General features: G+C 44.2%; 1 protein-coding gene across 1 annotated transcript; it reads right to left on the reverse strand.

Moving 5' to 3' along the window:
- Positions 1-1,073: 1,073 nt before the first annotated feature.
- RAB11A (RAB11A, member RAS oncogene family) lies at positions 1,074-20,635 on the reverse strand. The gene is made up of 5 exons (XM_026121717.2): positions 20,453-20,635; positions 12,229-12,424; positions 11,098-11,291; positions 9,615-9,695; positions 1,074-2,774 (listed from the first exon to the last, which is right to left on the reverse strand). Exons 1-5 carry the CDS (start codon positions 20,490-20,492, stop codon positions 2,635-2,637), a joined length of 651 nt encoding a protein of 216 aa, XP_025977502.1. The 5' UTR covers positions 20,493-20,635; the 3' UTR covers positions 1,074-2,634.
- Positions 20,636-20,701: the final 66 nt, after the last annotated feature.

The raw sequence follows: 20,701 nt of genomic DNA on the forward strand, positions 1-20,701 counted from the left end.
ATTTTAGAGTTTTGGTGGGAATAACGAGAGCTCCCAGTTTGCCTGACCATGCGCACAGACGCTCTGCAGCTGCCTGGTACTTGCACCCAGCACTGGGTTTCTTGCACAGCAGAGGAAAAAGCACATGTGTGCACAGGCGCCGGCTGGAAAGAGGCAAGGCGCCTGGGCTGCCCAGTGATTTGTGCTCCAACAGGCTTTGCTGCTTTCGCGTTTACTGCAGAAGGAAGCATCTTGCATAAAATCATACCAAATGCAAACCTGACATTACATCTGAGTCAGGGCATCTACGTACGTGAGCTGGAGAAGGAAGGGAAGTGAAACTCATTCCTGCATTTCCAGTTGACACATTTAGAAAGTGGCTGCTCCTGTAATTTGGTTAATCCCAAAATTGAGTCTTACAAAAGGAAGTGCTACCAGAACAGCTCCTGAAGTGAGCAAGGCCCAGTTTTATACCTTATCCTACGACTCTCCTACAATCCTAAAAAGGCACCGAATTCCTGGTTCAGACAACAGGTCTCAGAGTTGGCCCCTACCGAACGACCAGGGCTGCCACCAGCAGCACACGACATGCTTTGGGTGATTTCCACCCGCAGCAGGCAGTCGCGAGGCTGCCCAGGAGCTGCTCAACACTCACCAGCAATCCACCGTGGCGTGCCAGGCCTTCAATGCAGAGCAGCGAGGTGCGATCGAAAAACCTGCAGAAAAACTTGCTGCAAAAAGCAGGTGATTTGCTCTCCCATGAGAATCTCTTATTGGCAGCAAAGCAGAGAAAACAGGAGGTTTGGAAAAACCATCTGGGGGTTGACTTGAGATCCCACATGCTTTTCAGACCGTAAGAGCGTCCTGAGGCTGCCAAACTGCCATGACTGTGCACTGCCGTGGCCCCAAGAGCTGCAGGCCCAGTTTGAGTGAAAAATGCAGACAGGTTACACAACCCTTTCAGTTCCTTTTCTGGGAGTACTTCTACTTCAGTGCCTTCACATAACATGCTGCAAAAACTTTACTAGTTTCCAGTAAGTAGAAACCTTCAAGTCAAATCCCAGTTCTCCCAAAAAGCGCACCCAACACCATACTGAGTCGTCCCCTGTAATTCTTTATTAGAATTATGGATGAATATTTAAATCAATCTAAAAAAATAATAAATCAAGTTACAGTACATGCATAAAATACAAAGTAATTTACAAACAGATCAAAATAGCATCTTCAGAACTAATACTAGGAGGAGAAATGGAATAAAAAAACCAAATGACCGACTACAGCAATGCCTTCCGTGTGCCTTACACATCATGAGCACCGCAAGACAGAAAGTTTGGCTAAGAAATGCAGCTGGTTGTGCCTACCCAAATGTGGATGCTCCAAGTGGGTCATATCAGAGTTTGAGAAACTTTTCCTACAACCACTTTCCTGTAATTGTGTAAATAACTGCAGGCATTTATACAACAGTTCTTTTAAATACTGCAGGAACTCAGTGCCTGTAGCCCCCAAATCTCAATATTGGTGACTTATTTTGGAACAGAGCATACTGTATTATATGCAGCGGTTTCAGAAGGTAGTGACAGAAGGCACAATTCATGTATCCCTGAACAAGCTAATTAAACAGATGATTTGTACTGAAATACAGGCTACAGAATGAATGCATCCAGCAAGGAAACTACTCCAGGTATTTCTATCAAAGAACAGATACCAAACCACTGGAATCATTTAAAAATACTGCATGAAACAAAACTGAAAACTAAGATTAGGTTGTGGAAGTTACTGACTCATCAGCTCAAGCATCTGAAATATTAAAATAAATGACAATAGCCTTCAAGTTTGTGCACCACAAAGGAAAAAGTTATCCTCAAATCCTGATACTACCAGCACTGTGGAGACCAATTCTTGGGCAACACAAAAAAAATGCTGCAAATTCCAGTGTTAGAGCAACCTCTAATCAGTTAAGCAGCTCATGTTTTTCCTTATTTCACAAGAGGCACCTCGAAAGGAGTTCCACCACCATCTCCCAAGGCCAGCCTCCCAGCAGCTCTGCCTCATGACAACCTCGTTTGCAACAGCTGCCAAACCACAAAAGCTCATGTGCAGGTAGCAGGAACCCTGCTGCTTGTTTGCAAGAGGGGTTTTTCCCCCCCATAATATTCTGTAAAATCCTCAGCTTGACATTCTGAAGATGTAGCCAAAAACATTTAACTTTACATTAAAATTGCACTTCAGAGCAACAGGCATTTCATCAAGCTTTAGATGCAGTATACAACACCTTGAGACAAGGAAAGATTATCTTGCCCGGAGATATTTTCCTAGTTAATCTGACAGTAATTGTTTTGGGAGGACCAGAATAACTTCTTCAAGTGCTTACTAAATGATGTCTGTGCTCTGACTAGCGGGCATCATGTTGGAAAGAGAGCAGTTCAGTTCCAAACAATTTACTGAACCAGAGCCAAGTCGGTGTTGGGAAAATACTGCAGCCACATGGAAGCAATAAATTTATAAACACTGAAATCAAAGTGTTTAAGACATGGAGAAAATTCAGAAGGAATAAGCAGTAACTGAACACAAGAAAGTAATCACATGAATTACAAATATATTTAAATCTTGGACCTGGGGAATATACACAGCCTTTTAGGAAAGAATGAACAATTCTTATATATTCTGACAGCACTGCATCTTTGGTTTGTTTTCAGTGGTTGGAGGGACATGAATGGGAACCACATTGTTGCTTGGAGACATATCATTTTCACGTCTGTCGGACATTTGCTTCTGAGAAACAATACGATAGATCTCTGGAAGATGAGAAAGAGCTAGTCATTATGCGTAATACCAGCAAAACACCATCAGAAAGTTAAATCTGGGGGAAGCCAAGCATCATACAAAGCATATAAAGATTTCCTATAATTGCTACTGAAATACATAAAGCTACACAAGTAATGCATAGGAGCTTTCACAAAAAGTTCGCTTGTGACGCCTTCTGCATTCAGGAAGTAAACAAAATGTAAGTCTTTTTGAAAAAATTAATTCTTTAACACCTACTTTTTGCCTTAAGAGTTAGCAAATGGACAAAACTAACCAAATTTTTTTGCTAGGAATCAGAGACTATGGACCCCCATCAATTCCTTTAGGTCTTCCTGAAGGCTTTGAGGACACTGCTCATGTGTTTGCTGCAGTATCTGAAGACAAACAGCAGGATTAAAAAGAACCACTCAAAATTTCTAGCTGACCATAAGGGCAACTGCTTCTCTGTCCATACACTGATCACATACAACAGCCCGTCTATGATCCAAGCAGCTTTAAATCATCACAAAAGGTTAAATATTGGGGCCCAGAAGAGGAGACAGGGCCTCAGAAGCAGAACATGAGCCATTTAGAAGTCACTGTGCAGATTAACTGCAAAACTACCCAGAAGAAATACGGACTCCAGACAAAGAAATTCGAGCAGGAACTGGAACGCACAGGTTAAAGTCCTGTGCCCTTCCCAGCATGCTGCCAAGGAGGGAATGCTGTGCACCTGCACCGAAAGCCTTCGCTCAGTTTCTGCACAGTTTCACTCCCTGTATCTATAAAAGCACTTACTTCAGCTACATAAAAGAAAGGTACTAGCATGTGCAGCACTTCACCCCGGAAAGGAAATAAAGGATACCAAAAATAGAAGAGAACACAGGGAACTTAAAGGCTTAAAATGCAAACATGCAAGCAAGTTTAAAAAAACAAGCTTGCTAAACCTCCATTTAACAAAAAAGTCTGAAAGCGTTTCAGACTCTGTAAAAAGCCCATCCTGAAATGACATCATCACACCTTCCACATTACCCAACAGAAAAGCACGCCGGCCACACACACCCCACTACTGCCAGGCAACAGAGCGCCCGGAGAGAAGCGAGTTTATGCCCCCACCCAATTTGCATGCTCCAGCTCACTGCACCGCTGTAACGTTTCAGATAAGCTCAGGCTGCACCAGAGCAGCCCGTCCGCGCCTTGTTCTGCCAGCAGAGTGAAACGGGAAATAACGCAGCTCAGCAAATAACTGGTGGAACAAAGCAAAGGTCTAAGTTCTTCTGGAGGCCTAAAGTCTCTTATCAGCCGGATAATGACTGTCCAACCAACACCTCGTGTGATCCCAAAGCAAGATACGTCTTTTCCAGCAGAAATTTGTCATTAGCGAGCAGCCTTTGTCCAGGATTTTAATGAGGCCCTGCTTAGCGCACATCCTGACATCACTGCAGTGCTCGGAAATTAAGCAACCTTGTGCAGCTAAGTCACACTTGCTGCCCAGGGCTGGTCACCCAGCTAAACCTCTGCCCTTGCAACAGTAGGAAGTGACGGCACTGAGGAGCTAAGCAGCGTTCCTGGCAGACAAGGCTGGCATGAAGGGCAAGGTTTTTAACAAGCCCATACTGAGTTAAGCCACCAACACAAACATGGGCAAAACAGGCTGAGCAAGCTGCGCACTTCCATTGGACTGCTGGCAAAATACAGACCTTGCCATGCAGCGTGCTGTATTTATGGACAGAAAACATTCAGCTTTGCAAGTGGCACTTTGAAAGAATCTGCTCACTGGGACTCCAAACTCACAGCTCAGACTCAAACAGGAATAAACTGTTCAGAAAACTGAATATTGCATATGCATCCAGGTACGGAGCAAGTTGCTGATACAACCAAGAGCTGGGGGGAAAAAAAGGATTTTCTGCTTTCATCCTTGCTGAAGTTCACTGTTCTCTCCAACAGTCTTGCACATAAGCAGCTTCACAAGTTAACCGAATCATATGAAATCAATCTTTAAAGCCATCTGCAATCCTCTGCTTATGCAGTATGTGAGGGTTTTGTTTAAGATAAAAATCAGCTTTGCCCTGTGGCAGGCCACTCGGCAATGTTTAGAAGCAGCATGTGTGGAGGTGGGAGGAGAACGGCACCCAGGTGGGAGAGATCTGCTCTACATTCTTCAGGACAAGTTTTACTGTTGCACTCCACGCCCTGAGCTCAGGGTGCCTGTTTATGCCCAAGTGCAGAATGCAACTCTCCTATTTAACAAGAGCAGGCTTGAAATGCCTTTGTTACTTGAAACTCTAGTAGCACTTCAGCTGCAATTTTGTTTTCTAAAGAACTTCCTAAGCAAGTTCATACTAGTCACTAATGTGAGATATTACATACGTCCTCCACCCCTGTAAGGAACGGCTTGCAACCGCAGTGCCCTCTGTGTAACATCGTCATCTTGGAGCAGTCGAAGATCTCCAGAGCTGCACACCGAAGTCTTAATCTCAGCAGTACTGATTTATCTGTCGGCAAAGAGTTCTTTCCCTTTTGACTGTGGGAAGATACTCTTCTGAATCTCTAGATGCTCATTGCCATGATCTTCTCAAAGGTCCTGCAAGAACATTTAGCAGCAGAGCTGCTCAAGCAACATGGAAGGGACCCCATGTTCGGTGCTTACTGCCCCTTCTCCCTCCTCTGCAGCAGTGCAAACATTTGTGCAGCCAGTCGCCAGTCACCGCACAGTGAGAAAGCAGCTGGGAACAGCCTAAACCTGCTCTCTCACTGGGGCAAAACGCCCAGAGGCAAAGCCTACACTGAAACTGGTCAGCGCCCAGGAACGCCATGCTAATGAAGACATGCACTTTTTAATGAAGACACTACACTTTATTCTCTGCTCAGAAACTGAATAAGGTCTAAGAGCACATTCAGCAGACTGCATCACTGCATAATTGGTAACTCTGAGACAGACACCACACTATAAGAGGGCTGGGAAAACGACACTGCTGTCTGAGGAGCTCGCCCAGTCCTTGTCTGCTCAGCCAGTGCTACTGTTCAATTCATTTTCAGGTGCACAGGGCAAACAAGAGAGGAAATCCCTAGATTTCTTGACATTAATGCTCTGTGATGTTGCTTCCTTGGAGATGGAATTCCTTAGGGAGGAAACCACAGCAGAACGCAGTAAGGAAACAGCACAAAGCAAGGGGGGAGCGCAGGCAGACTCCAGTTTACTTTAAGGATGCTTTATCCTGCTGTGAACACTCAGAGTGGATGCGGTTATAATACTAACCCCTCCTGTTTTGCCAGGAGCTGCCAAAGGAGTTCCATATACACAAGAATCAGCCTTTGAAGTCTAGACATCTTGCAAAGGAAGAATTTTTTTCTCTAAGCCACATTACTCTAAGCCACAGAGGGAAAAGGTGCCCAAAACCTCAACCAGTATCCACACAGCAGAACGGGAAGCACGCTACATTTAAGATCTCTCCCACTATGAAACTGCTAAAACATATGGAAAGAAAGGAAAAGCTTTCTCCCCCAGCCCACACCTGCAACAACAGCACATCACATGCTCACCTAGGCTGAGCTAGCTACGATGTATTCATGCTTCCCATTCCCAAAGCCACCTATTCAAAATGCCTTAAATGGAGAATCTAATTAGGTCTCAGTAAACTTGACTTGGACCTTGCTATGCTGCCAAGGGAAAGTTTTTCCATCATGGTCACAACCAGACCAGCTTCAATAGGGCTGAAGAAAGGAGTTTTGCTGCAGAACATAGTCACGACACCCTGTTCAGCAAAGATCTGAGCAACTGTGTGAAAGGCATCGGAGCCACCTGGGACCTCTGTACAGTGCAGTTCCCAGCACTGCAAATACTAGCAGAGCTGGTGCAGCAGCATGCCCTGCCCCTGCTTCTGTCAACCACCTCTGCTTGCAGCCTGCGGCTTTACCAACTTGCTTCTTCAAAGGACGGCGAGTATTCCCCCCTCTGGCGCTACGCTGAGAGGCAACCTTGCCAGAGACTTACAGACTATCCAGGACTCCGCAGAGTCACCCTGAAAACCACATTCCTGAGATGACTGCTCGCCTCTCTCCTTCAAAGCAAATCATTAACAGAAAGAACCAGTTGTGAAGTGTTATCAAGAAGTTTACTGGCAGAACATTTGTCCTTTGCATGCCAGTCAGAGATGGAGGCAACCTGCTGCTAATGCATTATTTACTTCATCTTTATCTCCCTGAAACAGGAGCTTATGTCTGGAGTAAGCCACATGCTCGCTAATCAGCAGAAGTGTTTCTTCCAGCACAGTCGAACCCCTCCTGAACAAGGATTCTGTCTGCATGCCCAAGAGCTCTCTACCCAAAACACCATCACAACAACATGCAGGGAACATTGACATTTGTGGAAAAGCAACAGCCCCAACAATCTGTCAGCATCCGAGGACAAGTTCTAGTCACTTGTTCTCCCATTACAGACTGCACTCCCTTACAGGAAAACTAAACCAGGAAAGCAAACTTCCACTAATTAGAACCCAAAATAACCTCTGGAATAAAAGGGGCTGTTGGAAGCATGTGTGGAGAGATAAAGAAACAGCGTAGCCTGTGCCCAAGAGGTAAACTGCTTCCCTATGGCAACAGCAGCACACTGGATCTGAGTGTCACACAGCTCTGCGGGAATAAGGCAGCAGCCTAGGGCACAGCAAACTTCCCACCTAGCCATCACTACTACAGGACAGGATGCTACAACAGAAGATTGCAGGCAAACAGGTGACCATTTTATACTGGATATGACACAGCCTGACAGCCAGCTTGGGGGGAAAACAATTTGTGATTTATTTCAGACTGGTTTTATTTGTGCTGGTGCTGAACAAGCATGACAAATACTGTCCTTCATCCAAGAGTCCTGAGCCCTCTGAAAACTGAAAGGGCACACAGCAAAGCTGAGGAGTAGTTCTGTATTACACTCAACACATTTGGCCAAAATCTGACCTCAAACTTCAGTGACTCCTCCTGAGGGGAAAGGAGCTACCAAAGGACACAGGTATAAAGGCAGAAGTTTTACATTTCAGCAGTTATAACCAACCAATAAAAAAGTGCTTCTCCCAAAACATCCAAGCCTGAATTCACAAGCATGTTTGCCAGGACTGCCTTTAGGTAGGTGAAGGAAAGGGGAAGTCCAGCAAGCATCTCGGACAGATACCATCACATTCAGCCACTCCTTAGCCATCCGCCCTCTGATGGCATCAGAAGTTACTCATGAGGGCGTAATGGATCGGCTTACATAGCTTTTCTCCTTTTTTGGAACTTGTGCAATGTTGACCTTACAACTGACTGACTACTTACAGTAGACTGAAGTTGAAAGGGAGCCACACCGGTTGGTCAAAGGGGAAACAAACCCAAGTTCTAGTTCCAGCGTTGTGTGAAAGCAGTGAGATGACTAACATCTCTACGCCACTGCTTACTCATCTAACTCTTTTTTGCTACTGTACAGCCAGAAGCACCACTGCTTAGGACCCCACTGTAAAAACAGAGCCGGAATCTACCTCTTACAGTTAAAGTTAAGAGAAGAATTACATGGATATAGGAAGAAGGCATGTAGTAGAGACATTACTGGTCTGATTATGCTGTGATCTGAATGCTCCAGCAACCTATGAACTCTCTCTCTCACCCTCTCTCCACAGCTAGGATATTCACATAAGGCACTTCAAAAAACTCATGAAAAATGCCATGGAATTTATAATAATATTACATTAAATAACTTCCTAGCTGCCATCTCAACTGCATGCTCCAGTACAAAACATCACCAAGTCTTTTATGGTGTGTTTTTAAAAGAATGTCTAAACAGTGTTTTTAAAAGAATGTCTAAACAAGCTGGCAAAGAGAAGAAAATTCAAATCTAACTACGTGCTCACAAAAGCGAGATCTGATTAATAGAGACATGTAGTTTAGAAGTGGTGCTGCTGGCTCATACCAAAAACATCACATAGGCTGCACATGCTATGTCAGGAAGGAGGGAGCCTAAATTTGCAGTTGGGAAACATGTTGGAAGCACTCAGAAAACAGATGCGACTCCCTGATGCACCTAAAACAAAGAGACATCACAACAAAAAAAGGAGCGTCCAGATGTTTTGAAGAGCCAGCCTACAGCTTTTGAGAGGCATGTGATGGCTGGGAATGACTAAACCTCACACACAGCATATGCCACTCTTGTCCTGCTATGCCCAGGCCATAGCGGCTTGGGCAGGCCATAGTTAAGGTCCCCTACATAGCTGCAGTTGAATGTCTCAGACTTTTGCTCAAACAGGATTTAAACAAAGCATATTTTATCCACAGAGCACAAAAACTGCATAACTTGCTGCCATCACATGCTACAAAGGCCGAAGTCCAGCCAGGACTACTAAAAGGCAATCACAGCAACTACTCTGCAACTCAGGAGTTCCTAAGTCTCAGACTGCCAAGCAGTGCTCAACTGAAGGATCTCCATCCTTTTATCCCTTTTCCCTTCGCAACTGCTATGGTCACCAGTAAGAGACAAACAAGCTAGACTGACTGCCCCTCTGATAAACAGTGGCTGTCTTAACTTGCTACTTGCATGAAGCAGCTCTCTCCCACATACACTCCCTAGCCCATTAACAGATGGGAAACTGCAGCATATAAACGAGGCTGACCGGAAAGCTGGGGCAGAGCAAAGTGAACAAGGGCTCCTGAGTCTAAGGCTGGCCTATCAACTGGGACACTTCAAAACCAGACTCTGACTCTTGTATCTGTGAAGAATAGTTAAACGGCAGAGTTTTAAATGCTTTACAGGCAAAGAAATGCCCATTTGCATCTTGTCTGAGCAGCATTCTACCCTTCCCCCTCCAAAAAGAAAGCACTAGATGACTCACCTGTCAGAATAGTCTGGAACGCAGCTTCCACATTTGTAGAGTCTAAAGCAGACGTCTCGATAAATGACAAACCATTCTTCTCTGCGTGGACAGAAATACTATAATTAGAGGGGAGCGCCACATATCTATCCCCCATCTGGAAGAACTTCTGTATCAGATCGTGTATGTGTTGTTCCTGGTAAGAAGCATGGGTACCATGAAAAAGCATTAGAAGTTGTGGGGCTTCCCCTTACACCATCTGAAAGGAAATGCCACCCAATGCCAACAGCAGAATTTACACTCGTCCGAGGCACAGGGGTCAGTCCAGTGCTGCGTTACTTTGAGGCATATCTTCATGCATCACTGAAAGGGAGAATTTGTAGCACTTTCATTAAACATGTGAGGAAGCTTCCCAGATTATCTTTTAACCTCATCAAGTTTCACTACCTCCCACCTTATTTAAATAAAGTCCTGCGTCACAGCAATGACTTGAACTACTCTGTTTTGTACAGCTTCAGCACAGAAGGGCTCAGCAAGCAGGCAATTGTGGTGTTTCAGTTGCATGAAAGCTCCAGGCTCCTCCCCAGATCGGCTGTCCCCGGCCTTTAACCCCATGGGACAAAACGCTTGGGATCTCTGAGCTTAGGTGACGTAAGGGTGCACATGTCAGTGAAGAAACATCCATCTCAGTCCCGTAGAGGGCTAAGAAACAGAAGGGCAAGAAGATTTTGATTTTGCTTATAAGAGCTCTGAAGAGTTGTGTTTCTCAGCCTTTTGGCTTCACCAATAGTTAATCAAAAGCACAATGTGAAAAAGTACTTTTGCCAGTATATCATGGCAGCTTATTTAATAGAGCTAGCCATGGAAAGGGGAATGATAGTCCTACATCTGCAGGCATATAACCCGATTGGCCATAAAGGCTGTAACAAGCAGCTACAGAAATCTGCAATGCAGGAAGCCCAGCTACACTCCAAGATGAAAGAAATTTGCCCTGAAACAAGCTAGGATTTACAGAAACTAGAATAACTTCTTAAATTATTTTCACGGGGTTAGCTCTTAATTATGACAAGCAGAGACAGAATGCTAGTCTAATTAAAAAGTCTGTTCACCTAACAGCATATGCTCAGGGTTTAAGATCAGCTGATACAAAGCAAGCAACATACAGATAGCAACACTACCACGATGCAGCAGACTCAAACCTAAAGCCATAGCCATGGTTTCTGTGAGAAAAGCAGTCCATAGGCATGAGACTAAAGCTGGTTTAAAATCAGCTTCAAATGCCCCTGGCTGATTCTTGAAATTGCATCAGCATTTTTGTTTTACCAGGCTTCTTTTTTGACTGAATAAAAACAAGACAAACATCAGTATGCATCACTGAAGAACATTACCAGCAGCACTCTTTCCCTCCTCCTAATACGACACACATCCATCTCTGATGGACACTATACCAGGTAGGTAGATCCCCAGACAGTTAGCAATAAGAAATTATTTTGAGTTCACCAACCTGCAAAAGCTCTGGCCTCATCTGTAGGGACTGCTCTCAGGTGGCGCAAGTCACTCTTGTTTCCCACTAGCATGATTACAATATTGCTGTCAGCATGGTCTCTCAGCTCTTTCAACCATCGCTCTACGTTCTCGTAAGTAAGGTGCTTAGCAATGTCATAAACCAACAGTGCCCCTACAGCACCACGATAATACCTGTGAGTAAAAAGATGTGTTAGAAAATCATCAAGAAGCATCATGATTACAACTGACCTACTGTGCAATAATGGGAAATAGCTATGACTAAGACAGCAACTTAAAAAGCATCCGAAGGTAGGCTACGTGGGACAGAAGCAGTTGAAGTACAGCATCGAGACTCGGTTATGTCAGAAGACCACCAGAGCAGCTGGGAAAGTGCAGGGTTTGGTGGGTAACCCAAACCCCATGCCCGAGGGCAACACATTAAGTTACCCTGGGCCCCACCAGCGAAGCAGTGGGATCTGTGGGGAGCTACTGTCACCTTCAACCTCTGATCCACTCCTGAGAATTCCCCCCTCCCACTGCTGTGTAAGGGCACAGTCCATACTGATACAGAGATTTTAAAGTGACTCAGAGGATCAGAAAAGCGTCAACCTGATCTATTTGCTTTATGCAAGGCTACAGCTAGGCTCCTTTCAGAACGAGAGAGGCACAGTTATGTATTCAAGAAGAAACAGGTTGCACTCTCCCACTCGATTACCTCCAGTCTTTGCCATGCTACTTTTTCAATTAAATAAGCATGCAAAGTGAGCACTCTTTCACTACTGCTACATTAGTTTCTGGTTTTCAGTTACCACTGATAAAACCTCAACGAATACAAATATTACTTTATCAATTACTTGAATTTAAAGGGGTCTCTCAAAAGTCTTCTTGCACCCTGGGCCAGAAGTACCTCCAGTCACATACTGAGAGGACTGAAAACTAAAGCAGTTTGTGCAGGTCTACACTGTCAACCTTCTGGACAGAAGACTAAGATTCAGGCTTCCTTCCCCCATAAGTTGTGGATATTGTATGATAAAATACAAACATCCCAAATATTCTGAGGAAGCAGAGAGGCCCATAAATTACCTCCCTCCAGAAAAGCTTCTCTTTGGCAATACAAGCTATCACTTACGCTGATGTTATAGCTCGGTATCGTTCCTGCCCTGCTGTGTCCCATATCTGAGCCTTTATTGTCTTCCCATCAACTTGAATGCTCCTTGTTGCAAACTCTACGCCAATGGTGCTTTTGCTTTCCAAGTTAAACTCATTGCGAGTGAATCGAGACAGAAGGTTACTCTTGCCTACTCCAGAGTCTCCAATAAGTACAACTACAAGACAAAAAGTGACATTAGAATCAGATGCAGGTCATACATTGAGAATCATCAGTAACAAACATTTTTATCTTCCAGAATGAAGCACAAAGAAAAATATAGCAAAATCTACTCCCTTGTCATGGGTCTATTGTCCAAGATTTGACATTACTAGAGAACCAGAGCTGCCAGATTCACCAGCATTTTGAACAGACTCTAGACTTGACTCTCAGTTATTATATTTCAGTCTCCTTTGCCCAACGCTGAAGGACATTCTTCCTCCAGGAAGAGTATACATGGCTCACTGCACAAGTCAACACTTCATGAGAGAGCGTTTGGATTTCACATCCTTGTAATAATGACTAAAAGTCAACTGAGGCTTATATCAGTTAGCTATTTTGCTGAAGCAAAAGTCCAAAATGCAGGGCAAGATAGCAGGCTCTGCCTCCATTTTACACTCTTCATACCTTTGCAGAAAGGTTCTCCATTGGCACAGGAAAATTCACGACTGCTGAAAAATAATAACACTATTATCACCCTGACAGAGTTTGTCAGGTAACTGAGCCGCACCACACTGCATTTCGGCAGTCCCCTACTAATGCTGTGACTCCTGGCTGCTTTAGGCCAGAGCCTGAAACTGCTCTAAAATGAGGCTGGGGCTATCATTTATGGCTCTGAATAAGCCACCCATTCACTCCGGGTGAACCTCCATTCACTCCGGCTGAGCTTGTCTCATCACAAGACCAGCGGCAAATGAACCAACTAGAAGGATTCAGCTATGCTTGACAAGAGATTGACAGAAGGTTTAAAGTCCAAAGGAAAAAAAAAGCCATGATTCACTGTAACATCCTATAACGCTGAGCTGAAAGGTAAAAGTTTAAGTATAACCTAAAACTTACTACCAAGACACCAGAAGTTAGGCCACTAAATGAGACGCATTGAGGCCCAAGCCATGGCACTCCCAAGTCATGCCAAAGGCAGCCTCTCAGGATGATCTCACACTCAGTGAAAGATTAAGAGCCTGAACTGATAACAGGAGAAAGAAATGGAGGAGAAAGAGGATGAGTAAGATCCTAGAGAAGAAAGGCGATAACCTTCATTAAGTTGGCAGTGAATCAAGGCCAGTCCAAGGAAAAGAGTCCACACTTGAGTTACAAAAACGTGGCAGGAGTGCTTGTTTTGAAAAGAAAAAAAAAATAGTCACAGACGTCATTTAAAGTTTAAGACACTGTAGTACAATGTTAAGAAAGCTGTCTGGTACAACAGAAATGAGTGCAATGAACAAATTTCAGTCACAGGAAAACCCCCCCACCAAGTCCAGGACTAGCAAAGCAAAAACTCCCATCTGCTGCAGCACCATACTGCAGCCTTCTGAACACCATCTTCTACTTAAATAATGCAAAGCAGTTCTGGCAAATGGGACTTTCCTTGACTGTAAGACCAGGGAAGCACCTTTTAAATTCCATCCACAATATGAAAATTGAAGCAAATGCTAGCTTCAAAATGGTCTTACACTTCATCAAAACAAACATCTTTCCAGCTTCCTCTGCCAGCTGACTCAGCAAGCAGCCAGCCAAGCTGCAGCAGTTGCATAAAGCACACAGCGGCTCTGCTAACCACTTCTCTTTACAAAGCTGCCAAGCCCAGGTAGGTGGCATGCAGCTATGCCGAACGCAAACAGCAATCTGCTTTCCTGCGCGACAGGGCAGCACTGTTTAGTGTCAGCTGCCCTGACACAGCTTTGCTGGCACAGAAGACGCCAAACTAATAAACTCAGTGCTGGGGACAGGGCACCTCATTGCATCATCACCATGGGCAAAATGCCATAGGTTTCCTCTTGCACTGGCAAAGGAATAAGATCTTCAATACTATTTTGGCAGGTTTCGGCCACAGCTTTAGATGACATCATTTGCATTCACTCAGACTGCGTACGACCAGGAAGTTCCTGGTAGGGAAAACTCATCAAGTCCCTCGGCACCGAGCTACCTCACCCTCCCACAGTCACCAAGCTCTAGCTATGCCAGAGGCTGAAAACGTCTCTAAACAAGGAAAGCAATTCACACAAATCATTTCCTTTATCCAACACACTGCATCATACATCTATTAAGCACCAATATCAACTAGTTTAGCAGTGTCCTATCACAAATATTTCTGTTGTTCAACGCACATTTAAAAGCAGTTTCCAGTCACTTAACAGGAGACTGGTTATTTTAACTCCTTCACCAGATTTCTCTTACCACATCCCACATTGTTTGTGTTCTGAATGGTTTCCAGCACCAGATTAATCTATGACCCAGTTAAGGGCAGGGGGGAATATTAGGCTTTCCTCCTTGAAGCCTGCTATTTCCTCCACTTAATTGGGCTACTGCAGCTCCTCTTGAACACAGGAACGAGAAATGTCAGCAGGAGCCTGAGACTCCTCACATTCTCCCCACTTCTGCCAGTCTGGGCAAACGTCACTCTTTGAAAATAATTATGAACTGAAACACCTTTAACAGTCATTCATAGATTGTATTATTAATTTTAGTTTTGCTTTCCTTCTCAAACCATCTCAGTTTGATATTTCACATTATATAGTACTCCCACATATTATATTCTTAGCCTAGAAACACGAGGAATGACCCTGGATTGCCGAGTCCCATCCTGACTGTCCCAGGCAAACAGTCTCTGGGAGGGAAATGATTGTATCTAGTTCCACCTTAAGGCTAATTGTTCCTGCACACACAGTCTTATTGGGCTCCTCTTCCAGAAACTCACTCTTAATACTGCCTCCCAATTTTCAGGAGAAATTAGTGGTCAGCCCATAGTGGTGTTCATATGCCAGCACTGTCCATTAGCTTATTAGTTTCTTCTCCCAGTGGTGTTTACACTGGGGTGTTTACAGAAAGCAACCGCATCTTCTCTCAGCCTTGTTCTACTAGCTAAATAAGCCACTCTCTCAAACATTTCATTGTAAACAGTCTTTCCAGTTACCCTAACATCTTCCCTACAAGTATTTCAATTTAGTTCTCTTCCACACAGTGAGAACTGAATCCAATACTCCAGGTGAGATCTCACTGGTAATGTATACAGGGATTTGAATATTCCCAACTCTGCTAGGAATACCTTGAGCTACAGTCATTTCTTTCCCGATCGTATTATCTTGGTGGCTTAGTCAGCCTGTGATCAGACCTAATGGCGCCAGCTTTCACTTAGCAAGCTTTTAGTTTACCAAGTTCCTATGGGTCCCCGAGCATGAGACCTCACACTCCAAATCTCACTCCACACGCAGGACTGCAGTCCTCCTCCTCATCCAGTCCTCCTAGCACCGTGCTCTGATCCTCTTCGACACTGACAATACCACCCGCCTTTGCGCCATCAGCAAATTTCATTACCACATCAGCACTAAAAGGATTAAAGTTTAGAGGAAACTTTAAGCAAGTTTAGACTCGAGACCAATCCTTGAAAAACTCCCTCAACAACCTTCTTCACACCAGCACTTCCCTGAGATGAACAGCACCTTTTTTAAAGCTTTTGTAATCAGAGAAGATTTCTATTAGGACATCCTGCAAATAAATTGAGAATATCCAAAGAAGTCAAAGTGATTTTTCCCTCCCTCCTGCCCCAGTTGACTTAAGTAGGTCATCCTTACTGGTTTACTGATGTGCCAGTTCAATATTTGTCACAATCTCCTTTAAATCAATGTATTTAGCCTTCACCACTGCAAAAGTTAGTTCAAGACAAGTATTTGGTGGGCAAAAGGAATATGACGAAACCCATGCTACTGTAGGAATTTCATTCTGTAATTCTAGTTTTAGTTCTGTAAAAGACCAAAATAAGAATTCAATTTCCTGAGTTACATGAAAAGCAATTTAGAGAACTATGCCAAGAAAGAGCTATTAATTTTATCACCAACATTCCAGCTCACTTACTCAATTTTTATTTCTGTTAAACCTTTAACTTGATTAAAATTATTTTCTGAAAATTTCAACTTGCTCATGAAATGCTGTTCACAGCCTAATCAGACTGAAAATAGGAAGTCCGACACTACCAACTTTATCATCTATGGTAACAGCTATTACAGAAGTGACATTAATTACACAATTTAAATCCAGCGCACCAGCACCAGGGGACTACAAGGTCCGAACACACTTGTTTCTGCACTGAATTGTGCTACTAAGAGGCACATAAATAACAAGCCTATACACATCTTCATGACCCTCACGAGAACCTGTTAAACACCTCTTCCTGCCTACTTCTACTTGAGTTTAAAGGAAACGTGAATAAGGTGACCCAATTCTTCAGTTTCTAGGCAGCTGATAAAGCTAACATGATCATGCCTTGTATCAACCTCCCTCTTCATCTGCGCCTTCTGTTTTATTCACCTATTACTTGTCTCCAAGAGAACTAGGGTCTCAGAGGCACGTTAGCATAGGGGTCATTCGTTATCTGTGTATACTACACATAACAGAGCTGGCCCTCCAGGTGCTGCTGTAGTAAAACAGATAAGCAGGTAAGTTTGTTGTAGCACAAAAGTGCCTTTGCATCTAACAAAGTGAAAGGCACAGGGCTTGCTACCATTTAAAAAGCAGAGGCTCTCACGCAGCCACTTTTCCTTACAAATTTCCATAAACAAAGTGCACAGGACAGAGATGCATCCTTTAAAATCCAAGCCAACAGGTCTGTTCGCTTTCACAGCATTTCTTCAATACCAGAAAAGCTGGATAAGTGTACAGATGTAAAGCAGGAGACAAGTATCTAAAGCTGGAGGGTTTTTTCTACCAATCAGCTGAATGGCACTGCAAGTCAGGTCCACATTCAGAAACAAGTTTGGCCCCAAATCCAGAGTTCCAGATGGTCAGGGTGCAGACCTAACCCCCTCAAGCTTTGCTCAGGAAGAACACAGAAGAATTCTTCTAGAAGTGAGAGTTACATAGCTAAACACCAATCTATGGGGTTTTTTTTTATTTTTTTAATTAAAAGGAGTAAAAAATATCCTGTATTTAAGCCATGCTTAATTTATTAAGTAATATCCTTATGTCACCATTATTTTTTCCTTCTATTAAAATCAGAGCAAGAATTCTACGAACTGGACGTCATATATCTAGTATTTCCTGAAGCACCATGCTGAAAACAGTAGGCACTACCCTCTTTACTAAAGCCAAAAAGGGTGAAAGAATAAAGAGGCATGTAGATGGACAATAAGAATTTACCAAAAAATGTCTTTTTAACATAAGCTAAAGCCTCAGCCTAGCTTGAAATGTTGCAAGTCAGGAGAGCATTTTGTAACAGGTGCTCTGATTTAATTGTAGGACAGCATAGGTGGGCTCAGATTACACCCACCAGCACAGTCAGATTTTAACATACAGCCGCTGTCAGTGGCTGACAAAGCAAAACCAGAGATCTCATATAAACAGACTAGTGGCAGTTTAACTCAAGAGTAGCAAGAGACAGCTAGACTACAGCATATTACCTTATTATTTTAAAGCAAGTCAAACTATGAACTCAACCTCAAATTACCACATGCCTTAAAGTTCGTAAACCCAAAAGAACAGTCCTGCTGGATTAAGTGTCCTTACAGACCAACACCCCATCTGACAGCAGCCAAGAGTGGATGCCTGAGAAACACTATGAATAAGAGAACAAACAAACTAATCTTTGTCCCAGCAGGCCCTCACATCTTCAAACAAGCAGTACCTTCAGACTTCCCATTCTAACCATCACAGTAAAAATGCCCCAGATATTTTTCCTCCCCTGTGAATCTGAAATCTTTCAAACCCACTTATACCTTTTGTTTATGAAACTGAACTGCTCCAAAATTTACATATGCCTTCCATGAGACTTTACTTCCCTTTGTTTAGGCCTGCTGCTGAATAAAAGCAGCATTAAGATTATCCAAGGCAATTAAGAGAAACAGAAGGTAATCATTCCCTATTTGTCTATATCGCTTGTTTTAATTCTGATAAAGTTGTACTTCACATCGAGATAAGAGATATGAATCCTTTAGGTCTCCCGATTATTTTGATACCCTTTTCCATCTTTTTAACTCTATAATTACCCCTTTCAAAATGGGTATGACAGTCCTGCTTTCATTTCCCTTCAATCCAGGAAAAGCTCATGTCTCAGATTCAAATATTGGCACAATATTCTCATTCTCAGTTCCTCTTTCAGTAATTTCTTACCTACCACTTGCCTTTTTGACCAGTACCTAGTAACAAGAACTATTCACAATAATGGCAAGCTTTCCAGAGGTGATAGCTTATCTAGAACCACCATCACATTCTCGTATTTACAACTGTTCCCCCAATTTGTATTACTCTACGTTTGTTGTCATGTTATTTCAGCTACCATATTAATCCCAGTTATGGGATGTTGCATGAGCTTCCTGCAAGTCTCCTTTGGCTTTGACAAACCTGAGTTGGCACCTCACATCACCATTTTCATAGCATCACCTACACTTGCAGTACCATCTATAAACTAGCCTAAACATGAGAAGCTTTAGGATGGGACAGTCAATTAAACTAGCTTTGAACACTTCTATACAACTGGATCACAGCTTTATGAAATATTTCCCAATTGTACAAGAAGTGTTAATAAAAGAGAGCAAGTCTCTCTACAAACCCCTTCTCACTTATATTCTCTCACCTTCATAGCTCCGACATTAATCACAAGCATATCACTGACAGAGCTTATAAATAAATAAGTAATGTGATGGTTTTGATAACCTGTATACATAAGTACTTAAAATAAGACTGGTCAATGTGATCAAATTAGTGGCCAGATAGGCCTTTGCCTATACCGCAAGTGGAGAAAAGAGGCACTTTCTGGAACTGACTTGATTTTAACTGCAGTACAGATGACTGATTTATACTTAGAAATAATGTCATTTTCCACATGGAAATTGGACGAGAGACAACAAAGAAAAAATTAAATTTTTCATAGTTATTACAGGAAATTAAGAGTACAGAAAATAACACTGCCCTTTTCATTTAAGAGACCTAGTTACATGATGCCAAGAATTGCATCTCTCACCATTAGCGTGTACTAAGCAGTATTACAAATCCTAAACTCAAATTCCCAGTACAGTATCACAGTAAATAGCTATTTTTAAAATATTTTAAATATCTGATTTTTAAATCCTATCATAGAAGCAAGCAACTTCAAAACCTCAGCATTTCAGTATATGTTCCACAGCACACTTTATGAACCTTTACAACAGACTAGCATTTTGGTCTGCAGGGAGAGAAAATGGAGTACTTACTACAGTCTAAAACATCTTTAACCTAACTCACAGACGGACAGCAGACTGAAGGTGCATCAGTCCTGGAAAATAAGGTTTTCCTGCTCTACTCTGCCAGGTGCCATATGAGGTGCCAGGATAGGAAGCAAGATCATAAGCTGTGAAATAGAAGTTACATTAACCACTAAGGAGGGACTAAAAACACAGGAAACAAATAATGCTACTTTATTAAATTAGCTACATCTTCTACCAAAATTAAGCATAAGAATAATTTATTTTCTTCACGGTTCCACTTAAAAGCTGTAAAAGGAACTTACCAACCCTGAGCATCCGCACTTCGGACCTTTGTTCCTGAAGGCTGGCTGCCACCGCAGCCCACCAACAGAGCAGAAGCCTCGGACAAGATGCAGGCAACAGGCCAGATCGCCCATATGGAAACCAGCCCGAATGTGCCATTATTCGGGGGAGAACCACCAAAGCCGGCAGGCGACAGCGCTCCGGGGCGGGCAGCGCCTCCCAACGCATCCCGAGCCATGAAGCTCCAGAAACGCCCGAGCCGGGGCCGGGCGATCCCCGCGGGGAGCCCCTCCGCCCAGGCAGCGCCCCGGGCAAGGGCGGCCCCCGCCTCCCCCAGGGCCGGCCACCGCCGGGTTCCAGGGTAAAAGGGGCCCGGGGGGCGGGGGCCGGCCGAGGCGGCGGAGCGGAGCCCCCAACCCCCTCCCGCCCCCGCGGCGGGGCGCTCCCGTGAGGAGGCCGCTGCCCACCCCCCGCCCCCCGGGAAGGTGACCCCGCCGGTTGCCATGGGGACGAGCCGGCGCGGCCGTTACCTTTGAAGAGATAGTCGTACTCGTCGTCGCGGGTGCCCATGGTGCGGTGCGCCGAGGCGCGGCGGGAGGCCGAGGACCGGGACGGGCGACGGGAGCTGGAGCCAGACCCCTCCCTGCAGTCGCCGCAGCGCTTCCGCCCTCCGCGCTCCGCCCGCCCACGGCGAGATGCTTCCGGGGCAGCGCCGCGGCGATGCACGTCACTTCCGGCAGCCGCCGCGACCCCGCCCACCTCCGCTTTAAAGGCGCGCC

This window comes from Dromaius novaehollandiae, chromosome 10 (genome assembly GCF_036370855.1).
Source record: "Dromaius novaehollandiae isolate bDroNov1 chromosome 10, bDroNov1.hap1, whole genome shotgun sequence".
NCBI classification, from domain to species: Eukaryota; Metazoa; Chordata; class Aves; order Casuariiformes; family Dromaiidae; genus Dromaius; species Dromaius novaehollandiae.